General features: G+C 52.1%; 2 protein-coding genes across 2 annotated transcripts; both read left to right on the top strand.

The window, feature by feature from the left end:
* The first annotated feature begins 6,074 nt into the window (after positions 1-6,074).
* On the top strand, positions 6,075-13,394 carry SIGLEC10 (sialic acid binding Ig like lectin 10). The gene is made up of 11 exons (XM_055551202.1): positions 6,075-6,111; positions 6,204-6,578; positions 6,742-7,026; positions 7,666-7,713; positions 7,798-8,061; positions 9,389-9,436; positions 9,568-9,825; positions 9,910-10,194; positions 10,703-10,796; positions 10,920-11,061; positions 12,492-13,394. The coding sequence occupies exons 1-11, from the start codon at positions 6,075-6,077 to the stop codon at positions 12,750-12,752; spliced, it is 2,097 nt and encodes a 698-aa protein (XP_055407177.1). The 3' UTR covers positions 12,753-13,394.
* A 6,293-nt stretch (positions 13,395-19,687) lies between these two features.
* C17H19orf84 (chromosome 17 C19orf84 homolog) lies at positions 19,688-21,804 on the top strand. Its single transcript, XM_055553031.1, has 2 exons — positions 19,688-19,890; positions 20,589-21,804. The coding sequence occupies exons 1-2, from the start codon at positions 19,856-19,858 to the stop codon at positions 21,094-21,096; spliced, it is 543 nt and encodes a 180-aa protein (XP_055409006.1). The 5' UTR covers positions 19,688-19,855; the 3' UTR covers positions 21,097-21,804.
* The last annotated feature ends 515 nt before the right edge of the window (positions 21,805-22,319 follow it).

The following is a 22,319-nucleotide window of genomic DNA, read 5'->3' as shown; positions in this document are numbered from 1 at the left end:
CCCAGGAATTCAAATATAGCCAAACTCGGATTCTCCATTCACCCTGGAATGCTTCCTTACATCCATTTCATTCATCCGTCCTGAGTCCAGTCCTCAGACCCACACCCAGCATCCTTCCTAGGACAGAATCTTGAGATGCCTACCCACCTACCTACACGTACACACATACCTACGGACCTCTCTTCTTCCTCCTCAACCTCTCCAACCCCATACCTACCCACCCACCCACCTCTCACTTCCCCTCAGTATCTGTCTTTGCCCTTGTGACCTCAGGGGCAGACAGCAGGTGCTCAACATCTATTGAATTCGAGAAGGAAACCAGAAGTTTGCAGAGTGTTTTTTGTTTTTTTTTTAAGGAATAGACTCAGAGACTATCTAAACATTCTTAGGCAGAGAAGACAGATACAAGGATGACTGAAAAAATGTTCTTCCAGACTCGGGTAACCCTTCATCTGCTGTCTGGCCAAGGGTTGGGGAAGGGTGGCTTGGATGAGAAGGCAACTGCAAAGTAGAGAGGGGAGATGCTTTGGTCACACGGAGGAGAGGTGGAAAGCTCAGAGGAGGTTCAAGGAATCACCAGAAATATGCGGGTGGGGGGGGAAAAAGTGTACGAGTGGGGAAATGTTGAGGCAATTTCATTGTAAGTTCAGGAAAAACATTTCGGAAGAGATGGCCTCTGACCTGAAAACGGTGAAAAAGGGCACCAGCCACAGGAAGAGCATTCCTGGAAGAGGGGACAGCTAGCATCATGTTCTTGAGGTGGAAACAAATTTGGTAAATGTGAGAAACAGAGGGGGTAGGTATCATTGGAGAGAATGCGGATGTAAAGTGAAGTGGATTCAAAATGAGTTTGCAGGGATCACTGGGGGTTACACCTGGTGAAGTTCGGTGGGTTGAGGTGATTAGATTTTTCTCCTAAATAGAATGAAATGCCATTGAAATGTTTAAGTAAGAGGGTGACATGACCTAATCTCTATTTTAACAGTAACTCTGGTTGCTGTGTTGAAACGGCATTAGGGAGGGAGTAAAAATGGAAGCAGGGAACCATAGTCAGTATCCAGTGATAAACCATAACGGAAAAGAATCTGGAAAAAGAATGCGCATATGTGTACGACAGACTCACTTTGCCACACAGCAGAAATTAACACGTTGTAAATCAACTATACGTCAATAATTTTTTTTTAAAAGGAAGCAAGGAGAATCATTGATAGATTTTTGTCATGCAGATGAGTGGTAGTGGTGACTAGGACCTAGATAGTCATTCTCAATCAAGGGTGATTTTGTCAACAGGTGACAATGCATGGAGACATTTTTATTGTTGAACCTGGGATGGGAAGGCGGGGAGTAAAGAGTAGTGAGTAGGGAGGCCAGGAATGCTCCTCAATACTCTACACAATGTGCAGGGCAGCTTCTACTCACCAAGGACTATCTGACTCAAAATGTCAATTGTGTTCCCCTAAGACTAGGGTAATGAATGAAAGTGGGGAGGGGGATAAGGGAGCACATTTTTTTTTTAATATTTAAAAAGTTGAGGGCTTCCTTGGTGGGGCTCAGTGGTAAAGAATTCACTTGGCAACGCAGGAGACACAGGTTCGATCCCTGGTCTGGGAAAATCCCACATGCTTTGAAGCAACTAAGACTGAGCGCCAAACTACTGAGCCTGTGCTCTAGAGCCGGGAGCCACCACTACTGAAGCCTGGGTGCCTGAGAGCCTGTGCTCTGCATCTAGAGAAGCCGCTGCAATGAGAAGCCCACATGCTGCAACTAGAGAGTAGCCCCTGCTCACTGCAGCTAGAGAAAAGCCCACGCAGCAACGAAGACCCAGTGCAGCCAAAAATAAACAAAATTATTTTTTTTTAAGTTGAACTGATAGGTCATGCAGATAGATCGTACATGGGGCTGAGGCAAAGACATCAGGATGATGCTAGGATATGGGCAGATGTTGGTACCAGAAATCATGACCTTTGGGCCCCTGAAAAGCAGAAGAGCTAAGAGAAGCAGGCTATTTCGAGATTACTGGCTTATTATAAAAGGACATGTAACTCAGAATAGTCAGATGGGAAAGGTGCACAGGGCAAAGTATGGGGAGAGGGCTCAGGGCTTCCATGCCTTCTCTTTGGGGACATGTACCACTCTCCCCAAGTCTTCACATATTCCCTGACCTGAAAGCCTTCTGAACCCCATACTTCTTTTTTTTTTTTTTTTTTTTTCCAGTGGAGGCTTTATTCCATAGGCACAGTTGATTAGATAAGTGGCCATGGGGACTGATTCAATTTCCAGCTCCTCTCCCCTCCTGCTAGGTCAGGGGTTGAACGGAAAATTCTAACCTTCTAATCACAGGGTTCATTCCCCTGACAACCAGCCCTCATCTGTTTGTGCTTTCCAAAAGTCACCCCATTAGCAAAAACTCTGGTATGGTGGATAGGGGTTTGTTAAGAATAACAAGACACCCATTTCTAGCTCCAAAGTGTTTTCAGGAATTGAGGACATGAGACCATTTTTTTTTTTTTTTAACAAAAGATGCTCCTATTGCTCTTCTCACTCAGGAAATTCCAAGGGTTTGGGGAACTGTGGGCCAGGAACCATGAACAAAGACCAAAGTATGTATTTACTGCAAGTCACAATATCACACATAGCAAAGGTTTTTAAGGTCATGGAGGAAATAGGACATCTTGGGAGAGTGATCCTGATACATTCTAAGATTTAGGAGTCAGGGGAAGAGGCAGAACTCTTAAAGATGAGGAAGAGTGTCTAGAAAAGTCGGAGGAAAACCAGGGAAGTATGGACCTGGGCTCGATCCCAGGGTTGGGAAGATCCCCCAGGAGAAGGGAACGGCACCCCATTCCAGTATTCTTCCCAGGAGAATTCCATGGACAGAGGGGCATACAGTCCATGGGGTCACAAAGAGTCAGACACAACTGAGCAACTAACACAACAATAACAACCGTGTCTTCTGCTTGCTACGTGCAGCCCAGCTCCAGCAGGTGCCTTCAGATGACAGCTCCAGGGGACACAGAGGCCAGACTGAGTCAGTGCTTCAAGAAGCAGGCAGGCAGGGGGCAACCAAGCACATCAAATGCTGCTGGGTGGGCAGCATCCAAGTGAGATGAGAACATAATTTACCTAGGGCTTTTAAGCATTCGAGGTCTTCGGCGATCCTGACAGGAAGAGTTTGAGTGATGTGAGGATGGAGGCAAGATGGGACCAGGAAAAGCAGGATGGGCAGGAAAGAAAGGGCAGGTTCTGTGACCGGAAATACTTTTCCTGTGATGAGAAGAGTGGACCCACGGCGTTTCCAGGAAAGCGGAGGAGGGGAGCTGATGGTCTCAGGACCGCCTCCATGAACCTCTTGGCAGCTGCCTGCGGAAGGGGATGGGTTGGTCCGAAGCAGGGTCACTGAAGGGTCCCTTGGCCCCTCTCAGTTTCCACCTGCCTCTGCCCACCTGGCTACGGACGTAAAGCTGCCCAGATTACCTCGCCTGGTACAGGAGGCCTCCTCACCTCCACATCTCAGGGATCAGCGCTGAGGTTCGAAGGCGTATGTAACCCCGCGGATGGCCCATGATCATTGACGGGAGAATGGGAGACCTCTGGGTTGGTTCAGAGGAACAGGGTAGCCACAGGTTGGTATCTTTTTGGCCCCAGGGTAGCAGAGGGTCCTCTCTCTCTCCCTTTTCGGGCTGACGGAGCAGCGCGGAATAGTGCGGAGAAACCCTCGGAAGGCCTGAGATGTTGCCACCCTCTTGGTTCCTGCTCCCGTTAGCCTCAGAGAGGCATGGAGACACTCCAAGGCGGGGGCAAGACTGGATCTAAGCTTTGAGGGTGGGGCACTTCAGTTCTCGGCTCCTTCAGGGGAAGCTCCCAGCAGGACCCAGGTTTCTTCTCTCCTTTTCACTCCTCCCTCTGGGAGGCCCTTCCCCCTCTGTCCCTGGACGCAAGGGCATCCCCGAGAGAAAGCCCAGGATGGGCAGTGGGGACCTGGAAGCAGATGAAGAGGAGGGTGGATGTTATGAGCTGAATTGCGCTCCCTCGGCCTCCAAATTCATACATTGACGCCTTAACCCCCAGTGTCTCAGAATATACAACTGGAGATAGAATCTTTAAAGAACTAATTCAGTTGAAATGAAGTCACAGGGCAGAGTCCCAGCCCAATATGACCGCTGTCCTTATGAAGGACACACACACACACAAGCCAGACCAGCTGAAGACTCGAAGAGAAGATGGCCGTCTCCAAGTCAAGGAAAGAGACCTTAGAAGAAATCAACCCTACTGACACCTTGGCCTTGAACTTGCAGCCTCCATAACAGTGAGGAAATACATCTCTGTTGTTTAAGCCACTCATTCTGTGTTTTGTTTTGTTTTGTTTTGTTTTGTTTTGTTCTGTGTGGTTTTATGACAGCCAATTAACACAGCGGATCTGAAGACAAGGATAGCTACATGTCACTCTCTCCAGGAAGCCCCTCCTGACTCCGCCAGGAAGAAGTGAACACCCTTTCCCCAGGGCCAGGCTGGGACATCTGTCTCAGCGTGTGGGGCGGAACCTTTATGAACACTTCAGCGCTTTTCCATTTCTAAGGCTTTTCGTTTACCAAGCTGGGATCCCCCAAGGTCAGACACTGTCTGATTTACCTATGTGCGTTCCCCCTCCCCCCTTCACAGCAGGGCACCTGCCACACACAAGGTCCCAGGGAGTGGAGGTCAAGAGGGCAAACATGGCATCTCTATGTGACCAAAACAGAGAATCAATTTCAAGGTGAAGGGAACAACAGTCAAGGTCTGGGGCAGTTACACTGACTGACTGCCCAGCTCCCGTGCCTCTTACACTGCCAAAGATGCCACCATTGGCATCACCGTGGCTGGGGTGGTGGTTTAGTCTCTAAGTCAAATTCAACTCTTGTAGTCCCATGGGCTATAGCCCGCCAGGCTCCTCTGTCCATGGAATTCTCCAGGCAAGAATACTGGAGTGGGTTGCCATTTCCTTTTCCAGGGGATCTTCCCAACACAGCGATTGAACCTGAGTCTTCTGCCTTGCAAGCAGATTCTTTACCACTGACCCACCAGGGATCCTGAGTTTTTTTTCACAGCAGGAGTTACAAATGTATGTCATCCAACTGTGGGACAGAAGGGGAGATGGGGAAGCAGATAGAGATCTTAGGGGACAGGCTCCAGTGAGCCCATCAGGGAGGGTGAAGGGGTAGGGACAGAGACCAGCCTGGGATTGCCAGATATAGCCAAGAAAAATGCAAAGTGCTCAGTTAAAGGTGAATTTCAGATCTAAACAGTGAATAATTTTAGTAGAAGCATATCTCATGCATGGGCTTCCCCAGTAGCTCAGCAGTAAAGAATCTGCCTGCAATGCAGGAGACATAAGAGACTTGGGGTTTGATCCCTGTGTTGGGAAGATCCTCTGGAGGAGGGCATGGCAACCCACTCCAGTGTTCTTGCCTGGGAAATCCCACGGACGGAGGAGCCTGGTGGGCCACAGTCCATAGGGTCGCAAAGAGTCAGGCACGACTGAAGCGACTGAGCATGCACACATGAATATCTCATGCTTATACTTCTGAGACATACTCATACTAAAGAAAATATTATTTATCTGAAAGCCAATTTTAACTGGGCATTCTGCCTTTTATCTGGCAAGACCAGCCCTGCACCACCACCACCCTCTGCCCCAGAAATCACCGCAGTCACCCTGGAAGGGCTTACTGGGGACTTTCACTTCTGCTTCTCTAACGACTCAGGGTCAAGTGGGAGAGGCCCCAGCTTACACCCACCCAAAGCCAGGCCCCAAGGTTAGACACATGCTCTCCAGCCCCTCCCCCAGAGATGACTGGGAAAGGCGACCAGCTCAGGGAGCCCAGACACCAGGTGAGCTCCCCAGAGTGAGTTCAAGTGGGTGCCAGGTGGTGGTGGGGAGAGTCCAGAAAAGGAAAAAGAGTCGTGTGGGTCTGTGCACCAGAAGCGCATTTCATGCATCAGTCCCCCAGGGCTCAGCTTCCGCCTTCTGCCCTTACCCACTGCCTGTCAAAGTGTCTGGGGAATGAGTGTGTCCCAGGAAGGTCCAAGTGCCTGAGATGTTCCTGCCGCTGTTCTTGGCCATGCTGTGGGGCGGTGAGTGGATGGGGGTGGCCAGGAGGGGCCCTGGGGCTAGGGTGTTGGGGTCCGGGCTGGGCTTGCAGCTTGAACCTCTGTCTCCCCCATAGGGTCGCAGGCTCTGGACTCATTCAAGCTACAGGTGCAGGAGTTCGTGATGGTGCAAGAAGGCCTGTGCGTGGTCGTGCCATGCTCCATCTTCTACCCCTCCAGAGGATGGAGTCCCACCACCCCAGCTTACGGCTTCTGGTTCAGAGACCAGACCCCCAAGCCCAGTCTGCCAGTGGCCACCAACAAGCCAGATCAGGACGTGGACACAAACACCCAGGGCCGATTCCAGCTCCTTGGCGATCCCAGTGAGAGCTGCTCCTTGCTCATCAAAGAGGCACACCTGGAGGATAGCGCACTGTACTTCTTCCGGTTCGAGAGAGGCGATTATGTGAAATATAATTTCATGGAATACAAGTTCTATCTGGAGGTGACAGGTATGGAACTGGCTCGAGCTGGAATGGGGCGCGGGGAGGGGGGACCCCCTCCCCCACCTTCTCATACTGGGGAGGGGCTGTAAAGAACAGACCATGTGTGACCCCCCCCCAGGGTACCCCCCAATCCGGGGCTGGCATCCCACCCTCTCTCGGTCCATCCCAGCCCTGACACAGAAGCCGGAGATCTACGTCCCTGAGATCCTGCAGCCCTGGCACCAGGTGACGCTCTTCTGTGCGTTTAACTGGATCTTTGACGAATGTCCCGTCCCTACTCTCTCCTGGATCGGGAACACCGTCTCCCCCCACGACGCCAGCTCGAGAACTTCCTACTTCTCAGAGCTCACCTTCACACCCAGACCCCAGGACCACAACACTGAGCTCACCTGCAAAGTGGACTTCTCCGGAGAGGGTGTGAGCACGGAGAACACCGTCCGGCTTAGCGTGGCGTGTGAGTCTGGGGGCGGGAAGGACTGTGCGCTCCAGGCTCGAAGGATGGGGAGGTGGAGAGAAGGGCTGGGCGATGACCGACAGCTCTTGGCGGCCCGCGGGGAGGAAGGCGCGGAGTCTCGCGATGCTGGGCTCGGCCCTGGGAGGGGAACGCGGCTGCCATATGGTCCTCTATCCGCAAGCGCATCTTGGGCACTCATGCGTCGCCTGTCTTCCCGGGGGACTGTCACACTTTCTTTTCCCTGAGGGAGTGCTCTCTGGCGGTGGGGAATGTATCATTCCTCTCCAAAGCCGGGCTTCCCTGACAGCTCAGCTGGTAAAGAATCCACCTGCAATGCAGGAGACCCCGGTTGGATTCCTTGGTCCGGAGGATCCGCTGGAGATGGGATAGATAGGCTACCCACGCCAATATTCTTGGGCTTCCCTTGTGGCTCAGCTGGGATAGAATCCGCCTGCGATGCGGGAGTCCTGGGTTTGATCCCTGGGTTGGGAAGATTCTCCAGAGAAGGGAAAGGCTACCCACTCCAGTATTGTGGCCTGGAGAATTCCACGGATTGTATAGTCCATGGGATTGCAAAGAGTCGGACACGACTGAGCGACTTTCACTTTCCCCAAAGCCAACTCCCAATCCTGTTAACAGATGCCCCCAAAGACCTGGTTATCAGCATCTCCTACACCGATGAGCCAGGTACTTGAGGGTGTCAGGAGGGCAGGGGGAGTGGCGTTTCCCGATGTGGTCCTTCTCTTGCTGTCTCTCTTTCTCTCTCTGCAGCTCTGGAGCCCAGGGGAGAGAGCCCACACCTGGAAGTCCAGAAAGGCCAGTCCCTGCGGCTGCTCTGTACCGCGGACAGTTTGCCGCTGGCCACACTGAGCTGGACCCTGCAGGACAGAGTCCTCTCTTGGTCCCACCCCTTGGGCTCCACAGCTCTGGAGCTGGCGCTGCCCAGGGTGAAGGCCGAGGACGCGGGTCGCTATACCTGCCGGGCTGAGAACAGGCTTGGCTTCCTGAGCCGCAGCCTGGACCTCTCAGTGCAGTGTGAGTGTGACCGGTAGGGGCCTGGGGTGGGGGGCTGGGGAAGAGGCAAGGGGGCTGGGGGCAGAGTCCTAGAGCTCCACGGGGACCTGGAACTCCAGGCCAACAGAACCAAAGATTCTGCTTCTAGCTCTGATGGGAGGAGCGGGGCGGGATTTTCCCCACACCACCAAGCAATTCTCCCACATCAGCGGGCTGTCCTACAGCTCAACTCGGTTCTGATCCTGTCTACCTGGAGAGAGCTTCAGTCAGATCCCCAAAGGTTAAGGGATGGGGCCCACCAGGCTGGCCCCACCCCCACCTCAGCTGCCAATGACAAGTCCAGGGTGTCACCGTGCTTCCGACCCACCAGTAATAGATTGCAGGTTCCCATGGTCTCCTCCTTGGGTTCCATGAATTTGCTTGAGCTGCTCAGAGAAATAGTTTGCTCACTAGATCACCGGTTTATTACAACAGACTCTAACTCACGAACAGCCTGATGGAAGCGATGCTTAGGGCAAGGTATGGGGAAGGGGCACCTACCTTCCATGCCCTCTTCCTGGGCACCATGTTCCCCAAATCTCCATCTGTTCACCCCCTTTGGGGAGATGGTTACAGAGGCTTCGTTACATATGCATGTGGATGTGCTCAGTCGCATCTGACTCTTTGCGACCCCATGGACAGTAACTGGCCAGGCTCCTCTGTCCCTGGGAATTCTCAGGCAAGAATACTAGGGAGAGTCGCCACTTCCTCCTCCAGGGGATCTTCCCGACCCAGGCATCAAACTTGGGTATCCTGCATTAGCAGACAGATTCTTTACCACTGAGTCACCTGGGAAGCCCCTGTTACATAGTCACTTTTAATTAAATCAGCCATTAGTGATTAAACTCAATCTCCAGTCCCCTTTCTTTCCCCTCCTCAGAGGTCAGGGGGTGGGACTGGAAGTTTCAACCCTCAAATCAAGTGGTCGGTTCTCCAGACAACAAGCCCTCAGCCTCGGGCACTTTCAAAAGTCACTTCAATAATGGTATACTCAGGGATGGTGGAAAGGGGTTTGTTTTAAATAACAAGGCACCTTTATCATGCTTACCATTCAGGAAATCCAGGAGTTTTAGAAGCTCTGTGTGTGGAGTAGGGACGAAGACCAAAGACCTATTTCTGTTACGTAGCACCGTATCTTAGGGACCTGCCCTTCTTACCAGTCAGTTCCCTTGGGTTCCTCTTCGGAGAATCACTCAGAGGGTGATTCAACCCTCCTCCCCCTCCGAGCCCTTCATCCCTGGGGACGTTCACTTGGCCCAGAAGGAAACCCCTGCCTTGTTTACAGCCAAGCGCCCCGTCTCTGTTTCAGATGCCCCAGAGAACCTGAAAGTGATGGTCTCGCAAGCAAACCGCACAGGTAGGGAAGGGCATCAGAGGAGCCAGGCTTCTGGGTCCCACACTGCGGCACGGACGTCTGGCATATCAGCAGGCAGGAGGGTTCCTGTGCCCTCCTCCTCTCTTCATCCATCCTGCCTCTTCTCCCCCTAGCCCTGGAAAACCTGGAGAGTGGAGCATCTCTTCGGGTCCTGGAGGGCCAAAGCCTGCGTCTCCTCTGTGTCGCTCACAGCAACCCCCCTGCCCAGCTGAGCTGGGCCCGACTGGGACGGACTGTGAGCCCTTCCCAGCCCTCAGATCCCGGGGTCCTGGAGCTGCCTCAGATACAAACAGAGCAGGAAGGGGAGTTCATCTGCCGGGCTCAGAACCCGCTGGGCTCCCAGAATATCTCCCTGAGCCTCTCCGTGGTCTGTGAGTGTGGGGTCCCCTGGGGACAGGAGGCCGGGGTTCCAGGGAGGGGAGGGGCGCCTCTGATCCCTCCCATCTCTCCCACAGCCCCCCCGCAGCTGCTGGGCCCCTCCTGCTCCCAGGAGGACGAGGGTCTGCGCTGCAGCTGCTCCTCCAGAGCCCGGCCGGCCCCCTCCCTGCGCTGGCGGCTTGGGGAGGGGCTGCTGGAGGGGGAGCTCAGCAACGCCTCCTTTGAGGTCGCCTCCAGCTCCGCCGGACCCTGGGCCAACAGTTCGCTGAGCCTCCGCGAGGGGCTCAGCTCCGGCCTCAGACTCAGCTGCGAGGCCCTGAACGGCCACGGGGTCCGGAGCGGGTCTGTCCTGCTGCTGCCAGGTCAGGGGTCAACTGGACACCCCGTGGAGGCGGGGGCTGAGAGGGACCGGGGCTGGGTCTTGTGGTTGGATCAGGAGCTGGGGGAGGGCGGGGACACGCCGGCGCGTTAGCCCCTCAGTCCCGTCCAACTCTGCAACCCCGTGGAATGTATAGCCCACCAGGCTCGTCTGTCCATGGGATTCTCCAGGCACGAATACTGGAGTGGGTTGCCATTTCTCCAGGGGATCTTCCCCACCCAGAGATCGAACCCAGGTCTCCCGCATTGCAGGCGGATTCTTTACCGTCTGAGCCACCAGGGAAGCCCCTTGGGATGCAGAGGGGAAATTTAAATAGGAAAGCCTGATATCTGGGCTTGGGGTGTAGTGGAATTTCCAAGAAGTCGATGGGAAGGGGCTGCAGGGGAAAAGCTCTGGCATGGGAGCCGGAAGACTGAGCGCCTAGTGGCGGGCGGACGTGAGGACCCACGTGAATGGGACGGGCTCAGAGACGGCTGACCTTTTCCGTGCAGACGAGAAGGGACTCGCCTCCGGGGCCTTCGCCAGCGGAATCTCTCTAGGGATTGGCGTCACCACCCTCCTCTTCCTCTGCTTCATCCTGATCTTGTGAGTTAGGAGCGGGGGGTGTGTGGGGGTGGGGCAGCGAGGGATGGGGCGTGGAATCTGGGGGCACCCCGGGAAAGGGGGCGGGACCCGGGCGCACACCAAGGCCGCGGGGTGTTTCCTCAGAGTGAGGACTCTGAGGAAGAAATGGACCCAGGCAAAGGTCCCGGCCCCGGCCCCGGCCCCCGGAGAGGCTCCGCGGTCCAGGTTCTCACGCAGGAGCACGATCCTGGATTACATCAACGTGATCCCTAAGGCCGGCCCCCTGGTGAGTGCTCCCAACCCGCTGCCTCTTGGTCCCCTTCTCTGACTCCTGTATGCGCTCCTCTTCAGCCCCGTCCCCGATTTTCCTCACAGTGGAAAAGGCCCAGGTGTTGGATTCAAACCCTGATTCTGACACATAACTTCTAGGAGACCTTGACCATATCCCTCCTTCCTGCTGAGCCTCTGTTGCTTCCTCCTTGAGAGCCGGTTTGAGGATTACAACACATGTTATTGCTTAATAGATGGCAGCTATTTCACCATCACCACTACCAACGACATGACTATGTATAATTAATGATGCCACAATGATTCATATCACTGAGGGTCCATATGTCCTAGTGATGATTAAGGACAGGGCTTTGAAGTCAGGCTGCCGGGGTTCCTTCCTGCTTTCCACTCTGTGTATTCTGGGATGAGTCACTTAACTTCTCTGTGCCTCGATTTAACTGTTAAGAAAGGGATAATAGTAGTACAGACCATGTAGGCTCATTCTGGGTATTTGATAGGCTCATTTTCTACCCATAAAACATTGAGTACCAGGCATCTAATAAGTGTGCTGCTTAACCCAAAGTGTGCAGTTTAACCCAATGCTGGGTATTTTCAGGAGTGAACATGTAGATGCTGATGACTCCAAAATTTACATTTCCCAGACTCATTCCTCAACTCTAGACTCACAGCCAACTCTCTAAGCTGCATCTCTATTAGGATGTCTAACAGTCATCTCAAACTTTGCCTGTCCAAAATCAAACTTGTGACTAAGTACCACTTAAATCCCTTCTCCTCCACTCGCTGCATCTCAGCAAAGAGCCCACATTGGCCCAACTGCTCAAGCCTCCAGCCTTAAAGTCACTTCTTATTCTACTCTTTTTTATCATCCCACAATCGATCCATCAGCACATCTCTTCCCAAATCCATCCAAACCACTTCTCCCCACTTCTGTTGGATAGAGCTTAGGGACCAAGAAAAAAAACAAAAAAAGCCAATTTCAAATGGTCACCTACACGAGATGCCCTGTGTAAAACACTCTCCAATGTTACGATTGTAGAGATAGAGGACAGGTTAGTAGTTGTGAGGGCTCCGGGATGGGAGCAGATGAGAAGGGAGGTTATGGATATGGGAGGGAGATGTATGTGTTGATGGAGCCCTTCTGTGTTTTGTGGTGGTCCTCACACCAATCTACCTGCATTAGTCAGTTCACTAGGGCGGCCATAGCAAAGAGCCACAGGATGGAGGCTTAAACAACAGACTTCTGTTTATAGTTTGTTCCTGTCCAGAGACAAGAGGCGAGCTCAGGGAAGGCAGAGTCTTTGTTTCACTGCCTGATGTAACCCCAGTTCCTTACTTAGTACCTGGCACTGACTGGGAAGGCACTCAAGTATTTGTTGAATGAAGGAAGGCAGGATGGTCGGTTTTTTCCCCCCCTCTTATGCTCAGAAACAGAAAGCCAAACCAAGCAGTCCTTCCCAGCCTCCTCCTGCAGATGGTCACTCCCTGGAAGCCAGAAAGAATCAGAAGGAGCTCCATGTCGTCTCCCACAACTGTCCAGGACCCAAGTCATCTCTACAAGCCTCAGAAGCAGAGAACAACCAAGAGGAGCTCCATTACGCTGTCCTCAACTTCCCAGGCCTTAGACCATGGGAGACCCAAAGACCTGAGGGCACGCACCCAGAGTATGCTGAAATCCAGTTCCACTGAGGGTCTGCTGGGCCAGAGGACTCGGATGCAGGCCAGGCAGAGCAATTGGGATGAGAACAGAGTGTGGTCTCTCTCTCTCTCTTTTTAATCCTCCGAGGATGGGTCATCCCGTCCCAGACCCTGGAGCAGCTTGATGAATGTCTTCAGAGTTGTTCAGTTGCTCAGTCGTGTCCGACTCTTTGCGACCCCATGAACTGTAGCCCTCCAGGCTTCCTTGTCCTTCACCATCTCCTGGAGTTTTCTCGGACTCATGTCCATTGAGTCGGTGATGCCATCCAATCATCTCATCCTCTGTTGCCCCCTTCTCCTCCTGCCCTCACTTCTCCAAATACACTCTTTTGAGCAAGGAAAAGCTTTTTCTCGGAGAAACTCAGGCCCCGCCCCAGCTGATTACTCATAGTCTCAGTTTCTCAACTGTTGGGGGAGCCTTTAGAGAGGATGAAGCATGCCTGTTTGTGAGGTCGCCCAGACAACCTCACGGGTCAAGCTGTCGGCTTTGATGGCACCTGTGAGCCGAGAGTGTTTTTTACATTTTAAATGATTCGGGGGAAAAAAAAAATCAAAAGAAGGATGTTTTATGATGCATGGAAATGACTTGAGATTCAAATTTCAGTGTCCCTAATTAAAGCTTTATTGAAGCGCAGTCATGCCCATTTTTTTTTCTGTATTGCCTATGACTGATTTCAGGAAGAATGGAGTTGTTGCCTTGCTAAGCCTAAGAAAGCTAGCCTTCAGTTAGGAAAAGTTTGTTGTTGTTGTTTAGTAGCTTTCCTGGTTCTTCTGCTTCTTCTTTTGGAATGGTAGGCACCTTTAAACAAAAATTTTAAAAATTACAGTATAGTTGGTTTACAATGTTGTGTTAGTTTCAGGTGTAGATCACAGTGATTCAGTCATATATACATATATATGGAAAAGAATATGAAAAAGGATACATATACGTATGAGTCACTTTGTTGTACAGCAGAAATTAAACACAACATTGTAAATGAACTATATTTGAATAAAATAAAAAAAAGACTTTCTAAAGACAATAAGAGGACTTGGAGTAACTAAACTTTTACATGAAATCTATAAGGTCAAGTTCATATAGACCTTCAAGTAAGCATGATTATAACCTATATAAAATAAACTCCTCCAACATAGAGTATGATTCTGGTGTTAAGTTTTTAGTGAATTTTCAATAAATAACTGATGAAAACTTTTTTTAAAAAAGGTTATTATGACAAAGAGGCAGCACAAGAGAATCTGGAGGAATGATAAAAACACGCTGGATCTTGTTAGCAGTGACAGTTACACAGCTCTATACATCTGTCAAAACTGGGAACTGCACACCAAAAAGAGTGAATTTTACTGTACTTGAAAGAAGGTAAATAATACAAATGTAAAATATTTTGAGCAGTTTTTAAAAGATTGTGAGAATTTAAATGATTTAATGCAAGTATCTCAGCGATCTCCCTTTCTGGGGCCCTTCACCTCCAGACTCCCACTGCCACTTTAGCGGACTTTTCTAGCAAACCCTGACTATCAAGCAATCTAAAAAGCAATCATGCAGATTTATCTGGTGGTCCAGTGGCTAAGCCTCCACCCTCCCAATGCAAGGGGCCTAGGTTCCATCCCTGGTCAGAGAACTAGAACCCACATGCTGCACCAAAGATCCCAAACACCACAACTAAGACCCAGCACAGCCAAATAATTTTTTAAAAGAACAATATTTAAAAATCTTAGGGGGCAAAAAAGCAATCATGAGAGCCACGTAAACCCAGGGACACTCATTCCAGCACAGACTTCAGCCCACAAATCTGACCTCTTAAACTCAGTCTCCAGTAACCTCTTGCCAAAGCATCCCGACCATTTCTGAGAATAGTGGAAAACCCCAAGACCGGAAGGGCTCTTAAGTTGGAGGTGTTGAACGACTGGGTAAGGCTCAAGGGAGAGAAGGCACCCAAGGGTCTCCTGCAGGGAAGGGGACTGAAGGAATTTAAGGGAATCCTTGAGTCCTGTGGGCCAGGAAGGCTCTGAAGATCGCATCTTGGGACTTTGACAGTCGGAGGCCTCTAGGGGGCAGTGGAAGGAAGAGAGTCGTCCTAAGACTGGAAGCGTGCTTAGTTGCCCAGTCCTGTCCTTAGTTGCTCAGTCCTGTCCGACTCTTTGCGACCCCAAGCACTAGCCCGCCAGGCTCCACTATCCACGGGATTTTTCAGGCAAGAATACTGGAGTGGGTTGCCAGTTCCTCCTCCAGGGGGTCTTCTGGAGCCAGGGATGAATCCATGGCTCCTGTGTTGGCCAAGTGGATTGCTAACCCACTTGAGCCATCAGGAAAGTCCAATGAGCTTCTCTAGAAGACCAAGACTCCCCTCAGCCTGGGGACCCCTCTCTCTTTCTAGCTTCGCTCAGCATCTCCCGGTCTAGGCTGCTACCGCGCCGAGAAGCAAACAAGGGACACCGCTAAAGACCAGGGCAAAACCTTCAGTTACAGCCCTGGCGCTGAAAGGAAACAGCCAATCAGAGGGCGAGAGAGAGACTTGTGCTCAGAAACGTAGCCAAAGAATGAGGGTGCTACCCTCCTGGGGTGCTAGCCTCGCACTGCTTCCGAGCCCCACCTAGATCTGACAGCTGGAGGGAGCGGGCCCGGAAGCAATGCGAGTTCACCCGCCAATCAGAGCTGAGGATGGCGCCTCGCGCTGTCCTATGTAACAAGAAGTGGGCGGAGCTCAAGCCGATGACTGCCCTTTCCCCCAACAAATCGGAAACGTCCTTCCCACCCGATGCAGGAGTTGATTGGCCACTTTTCAGAACTTGCCTGTCAATTTTGGAAGCTGGGCGAAGCGCATTTCCTTAGAGACTCAAAAGCCCGCCTCCGCTCTCCTAGCTCCTGGGGAGGGCCTTAAAGGGCCAGATACTTGGTAAGATTGCGGGGAGAACTATCAATAACCTCAGATATGCAGATGACACCACCCTTATGGCAGAAACTGAAGAAGAACTAAAGAGCCTCTTGATGAAAGTGAAAGAGGAGAGTGAAAGAGTTGGCTTAAAGCTCAACATTCAGAAAACTAAGATCATGGCATCTGGTCCCATCACTTCATGGCAAATAGATGGAGAAACAGTGGAAACAGTGGTAGACTTTATTTTCTTGGGCTCCAAAATCACTGCAGATGGTGATTGCAGCCATGAAATTAAAAGACGCTTACTCCTTGGGAGAAAAGTTATGACCAAACTGCTGCTGCTGTCGCTGCTAAGTCACTTCAGTCGTGTCCGACTCTGTGCGACCCCATAGACGGCAGCCCACCAGGATCCCCCGTCCCTGGGATTCTCCAGGCAAGAACACTGGAGTGGGTTGCCATTTCCTTCTCCAATGCATGAAAGGGAAAAGTGAAAATGAAGTCGCTCAGTCGTGTCCAAGTCTTCTGGACCCCATGGACTGCAGCCTACCAGGCTCCTCCGTCCAAGGGATTTTCCAGGCAAGAGTACAAAGCAGAGACATTACTTTGCCAACAAAGGTCCGTCTAGTCAAGGCAATGATTTTTCCAGTAGTCATGTATGGATGTGACAGTTGGACTATAAATAAAGCTCAGAGCCGAAGAATTGACGCTTTTGAACTATGGTGTTGGAGAACTCTTCAGAGTCCCTTGGATTGCAAGGAGATCCAACCAGTCAATCCTAAAGGAAATTAGACCTGAATATTCATTGGAAGGACTGATGTTGAAGCTGAAACTCCAATACTTTGGCCACCTGATGTGAAGGGCTGACTCATTTGAAAAGACCCTGATGCTGGGAAAAATTGAAGGCAGGAGGAGAAGTGGACGACAGAGGATGAGATGGTTGGATGGCATCGCTGACTCAATGGACATGAGTTTGAGTAAACTCCAGGAGTTGGTGGTGGACAGGGAGGCCTGGCGTGCTATGGTTCATGGGGTCGCAAAGAGTTGGAAACAACTGAGCGAATGAACTGACTAACTTGGTAAGTGACAAGGTCGGACCCTGATCGCAGAAATAGGAGGACCCGTTACGGAACAAAACCAGAAGCAGTGCCGTTACGCTGGGATTGAGTCTTATGTTGCGAAAAAACAGACTTAGCCTGTTCTAGGGCAAGAGCTAGTAAGAAGCAGAATGAGAATTCAAACCGTCATTTCGGAGCCCTGTTCAACAAAAGCTTCTTCTTTGGGATAGACTGTAACCAGATTAATGAGACCTGAATGCTAATCATAGCTGCCAGAAAAGAAACCCAGGTTTCTTGATAAAATCTTTTTGATTCCAGCCACCTGGCCTTTGCTCGCACCATTTTTTCTACATCCGTTCACCCCAGACCTAGCCCAAAGGCCCCTCCTGTAAAAACAAGCAAACAAAAAACCCTCCCCTACCTTCTTCTCCAGCCTCTAGCGAGCGAGCAACTGTTTTCCTGGCCCCCGACTTGACCCTCCACTTCCTGGCCTCCAGGCTACATTTACCCACTTCCGGCTCTCACTGTCCTGTCCCTGCCAGTGTCCCAGCTTCCATCACCCCTGAATGCTACCATGGATTTCACCCCCCCGCCCCCAAACCTTGAGAGCCCTTGAAGAGCAGCTATTGGTTCTCCATCTACTGAGTCCCCAGCATGGCGTAGAGTTAGCTCAAGAGAACTCGGAAAGTGAGTTACTCTCCGATTTCTCATCCTTAAAGTGGGATGTTGTGAGCTTTTATAAGAAAATTCATATTGAAAGCCACTCAGGTTGAAAACTTTGCATCATCCTTGATTCCCCATTCCTCACCTCCAGCAGCCCTACAGCAAATCCTGATGGTTCTCCTTCCAAAATACATTGTAAATACACTCACATCTTCCCATTCCCATTATCCGCACCCTCCTTGGGGTCATCACCACCCTTGCCTAGAGGATAACAGCATTCTCCCTAGGCTTCCTGCTTCCAGTCTTAAGCCCCACCACAATCTACTCCCCAAACTGCAGGCACAGAGCTCTTCTTAAAACATAAATTATGTCACACCTCTGCCTGCAAACGTTCAAAGTCATCTCAATGTTCCAGAATTAAATTTAAAAAATTCCATAGTCTTCAATGCAGCCTATAAGGTATTATACAATTTAGCTTCTACTTGTGTCTCCATTAAAAGCAGATTCTGGAGGTAAGGTTCAAATCCCAGTTGTGTTATTTATCTGCTCTGTGACCTTGAGTAACTTACTTAGCCTCTCTGAGGCCCAGTTTGAACCTCTGTGAAATGAGGACGAATAAATTGGAATTATTAATTAAAATAGACCTGTGTTATTACTTCCCTGGTAGCAGCTGCTCGGACAGTAAAGGGTCTACCTACAATGCGGGAGACCCAGGCTCAATCCCAGGATTGGGAAGATCCCCTGGAGAAGGAAATGGCAACCTTCTCCAGTACTCTCGCCTGGAAAATCCCATGGACAGAGGAGCGTGGTAGGCTACCGTCCATGGGGTCGCAGAGTTGGACACGACTGAGCTACTTCACTTTCACTTTCTGTTTTATTAAAAGGAAAAAACTGACTAGTAGTCCTCCAAGCTATCAAAGTTGTGAAGAACAAGGAAAGACAGAAATGGCTGCAGATCAGAGGCGACTGAGATGTGACGATTCAGTGAGACCCTGCACTGGATTCTGGAACAGTAAAAAAAGAGATGTTCGTGTAAAAACTGGGGAAATCCAAATCAAGTCTGGAGTTTTAGTTAAGAGTCATGTAAGGGAACCTCCCTTGTGGTCCAGTGGCTAGGACTCTGAACTCCCAATGCAGGGGACCCTGGTTCGATCCCTGGTCAGGGAACTAGATCCCTAAGACCCAGCGCAGTCAAATAAATAACTAAAATAAATATACTTTTAAGAACTATGCTGATTTCTTAGCTGTAACAAATGTTCCACGACCACGTAAGGAAATAACAAGAGTGGAAGCAGGGTGAGTTACAAAGTTATCTTTGTAACTTTTCTGTAAATGTGAAGGTATTCCCAAAATAGACCTGTTCATCTCCTAGCTTATTGCTTCCCAGTCCCTCAATCACTGTTTGTTTCACCCTGAAGGACCTCTGCACCTGCTGGTCTCTCTACCATCCCACAAGTAGTCTTCTCTAACCATCTTATCTAAAATAATCCCCTGTGCCTTCGTATCCCTTGTCCTGTCTTCACACTTCCAAAGCCCTCTTTCATGTAGGAAATGTACCGTCTGTGCCTTGTGTGTTGCTCACCCAGCACGTAAGTTTCATAAGCGTGCATCTATTTTGTCGGGCGCCCAACCTGGCGCCTAGAGTATTGCAGGCACTGAATAATATTTCTTAGATAAATAGATACAAGAATCCCATTGCTTCTCAATAAAATACTACCATGGTCACCAGCAATAACAATAAGAAAGGCTCATTGGTTGAGATGAATTTTAGTCCAGATCGCATGTTGACTACTTTACACATGCGATATAGCCTTTAAACCTCACGAGATCCTAGAAGGTAATATTAACTCCGTTTCTCAAAACACAGCGACTAAAAGGGTTTACGAACACACAGTAAGTCAGAGACAGAGCTTAGAATGAAATCCAGCCTCGAAGATTCGCAGCCCAGCTACTAACCCCTCTGCCCCCGGGAGCATCCCATGTTCAGATTCCCTTAAATGCCCCTTTAGTCCTAGAGAACATCATTGGCCCCACCCCTACTCCCTCCAGGACGCGGTCCAGGAATACAGATGAAGAGGAGGCTAGAGTCTTCTAGAGCTGAGGAAGGAAGGGGCTGGGGGCCTGCACTTGGGAGGTGGGAACTGAGACCTGAGAGACGTGCGGTTGGAAGCATCTACAACCGGCAGAATCCAAACCTCGCACGCTTCCGCGCTGCTCAGCACTACCCGCGCGACCCGCCCCCGCACGCCCGCAAGCCACGCCCCTCAAGTCACGCCCCTGCCCCGCACGCCCGCACGCCTCGCCCCCGCACGCCCCGCAAGCCACGACCCCGCACGCCCGCACGCCCGCACGCCTCACCCGCACGCCTCGCCCGCACAGCCCGCAAGCCACGCCCCTTCCCAACAAAGTCCCGCCCACCTTCTCCCAGACCCTTCCCCTTTCTCTGAGCGCTGGAGAAATCCAGGTGAAGGTGCTAGAAAAGACTTGAAACACCCCCGTAAAGATGGAACAGCGAAAGGAAGAGACTGGGCCTGAGGGGTGAGAGACACGAGACTCCCCGCGGGAAGGACAGTGACCCAGAATGAGGAGGGACAGAGAAAATCGGAGAGAGAGTTGAGCAGACCCAGAGAGGGTACCGGGGGCGGGCGAGGGGTGGGGGGTGGGGGGTGGGGTAAGGCTCTGGTATCATCTCATACAAACAGAATCTTTGAGGATCTTAGCGACAGAGCTGAGCGAGATACTGAGAAACAGGGAGAGAGCTAGAAGCAGATATTAATGGAAGAAAGAGAAATTTCTAGCGGGAACCAGGAGAATTGAAGATACTAATAATTGTCTGGAGAAATAATAATAATTGACCCCAAGTATTGAACACTTCCCAGACCCAGCCCTTTCAGAGGCACCTTTGATACCACCAGAAGTTCTCTCTTGGTATGAAAACTTAAGTTTCAGAAGCGGGAAATGATTGGCCCAGACACATGGGTGAGGAGGGCAGCCTGGAATGGGAACCATGCTCGGTGGGACGCTGAAGCTCCAGCTGAGCGGTCTGCCTGTCTGTAAAGAGAGAGAGGAAGGAACAGAGAAAGAGAGAAAGTAAGGGGCCAGAAGTCAGAGGCAAACGGTCCTGAGGGTGAGAAATGAAAGCCTGGGAGAAGGCAGGAAGCAGCGAGGCTGTGGAAAGGAAAGGCATGTGTAGACCGGGGACATCCCCCGCCTGACCTGTCCTTTTGTCGTTCTAGGAACAATCTGCCATCCCCCGGGACTGGGTCGTGGCCGCCTCCATCTTTCCCAGCTCTGCCCGCTTCTTTCCTGGGTACCCCAGATCCAGCCCACCTGGGGCTCCCCAAGAGCCTGGCCTCTGTGACCGTCCCCATCCGCCTGGATGCCCTCTCCTACCTCCTGCATAGCGCCCTGATGGGGGCCTACTCGCTTCAGCAGTCCTTGCCCTCCTGCGCCTGTGTCCCCCAGGCATGCTGCACCCAGCCAGGCACTGCCAAGAGGCCACCCAAGGGACGCGGGGGCTGGAACCTCCCGCACAGGCCAGGCCGGGGCCACCGGAGATGGGGACTTGGGAGGGCTCAACAGGCAGAGAGAGGCTGGGCCAGGGGCCGTGGGGCTGGCCCCAAGACCCCGCTGGTGACGCCACCATCACCAGCACCTCCTGCTGAGGATGGGAAGAAGGACAGCCAGGGTCCGGAGCCACCCGTGGAGCCGCCACCTGCTGAGGACTGGGAGGCCGAGTACTAGGACCCTGAGGATCCCGCAATCCCAGATTCTGGAGAGAGCCTTGGAGGTCACCAGGAGAGTTTTCTTGGAGCCCGGGGTGACCCCATACCCAGGGAACATCGCACTCCCATCCCTCTTCCCTGAAAACCACAGCCTCGGGAGGGGCTCCTGCAAGTCAGCTGGTGACACCGGGACCTGACTTCGGATCCCAAGCCAGGGAAACAACCCTGAACCTCATGCCCAAACCCAAGCCCCTTCCCATCTCTGACAGCATCCCTAACTACAGTGCCAACCTGCGCTTCTCTCCCAACCCCCCGGGGCTCCCCCGGACATCTCCAGCCCCCTTCCTAACCCCAAAGCCATTCCCGCCAGCCCCACCCCATAGCCCCAGCCATTCATCCCCCTTCCTGCTCCCATCTCTGCCCTGACCCACCCTCGTAGCCTCGTTCCCAGCTCCCTCATCCCCTTCTTCCTAAAGGCCAGTCCGGCCCCGTCATCCTTCATTTCACTGAAGCTCCAGCCCCCAACGCAGCCATGTCCTCGACCCCAGCCAGCGCCACCTCATCCTCAACCCCCTTCCTGTCCCAGCCCCCCAGGTGACATGCCCTGTGACCCCACTTGCAGAAAACCCTGTTGTCCCAACATATGCAGGCACCTGCAGCGCCCACCCCATTTTCTGCCCTTGGGGGAGGGGGACTGGCTTGCACAATAAATGGCTGAGTGTCCCTATGTCTTGTGTCTGTGTGTGCTTACGCAGCTCGGGCTAACCCCGTGGGTGCCGGAAGCCAGGCCTGTGAAAGGCTGCCAGGGTGACTGGGAGGGTCACGGAGAGAGGCCAGTGGGGCCAGGGGCTGCGGAGAGGCAGGGCCTGGATTCCTGCTTCAGCGAATTCCATCTGGGGGCCTCTGCCTGCTGGAAGCTGCTGGGCTGCGAGGCCATTGTGTGGGGAGGCTTAAGGGATTTGGGGGGACCCAGGGAGCCGAGAGGCTAGCGACCTGGCCAGGCTCAGTCTGCTCAGAGGGGCCGAGGCAGACGGAGGGCTCGGCAGAATCTGCTGCTCAGGTAAGGACCAGGTGTGGCCCCCTCCTCCCCGCAAACGTAGGTGGCCGGGACTCCTTTCTCTCCCTGGGACTCCCTTCTCTCCCTGGGACCTTGCGGGTGGGGTCCTAGCCTAGCCCCCTTCTACCTCGGATCTGGGAGTCCAGGCCCCAGCCCTCTCCTTCCCCCCAGAGACTTGGTGCCCC

Source organism: Bubalus kerabau, chromosome 17 (assembly GCF_029407905.1).
Source record: "Bubalus kerabau isolate K-KA32 ecotype Philippines breed swamp buffalo chromosome 17, PCC_UOA_SB_1v2, whole genome shotgun sequence".
In the NCBI taxonomy this organism is placed as follows: domain Eukaryota; kingdom Metazoa; phylum Chordata; class Mammalia; order Artiodactyla; family Bovidae; genus Bubalus; species Bubalus kerabau.
The sequence above is the reverse complement of the archived record's forward strand: the minus strand, read 5'-3'. Positions and strand labels throughout refer to the sequence as shown.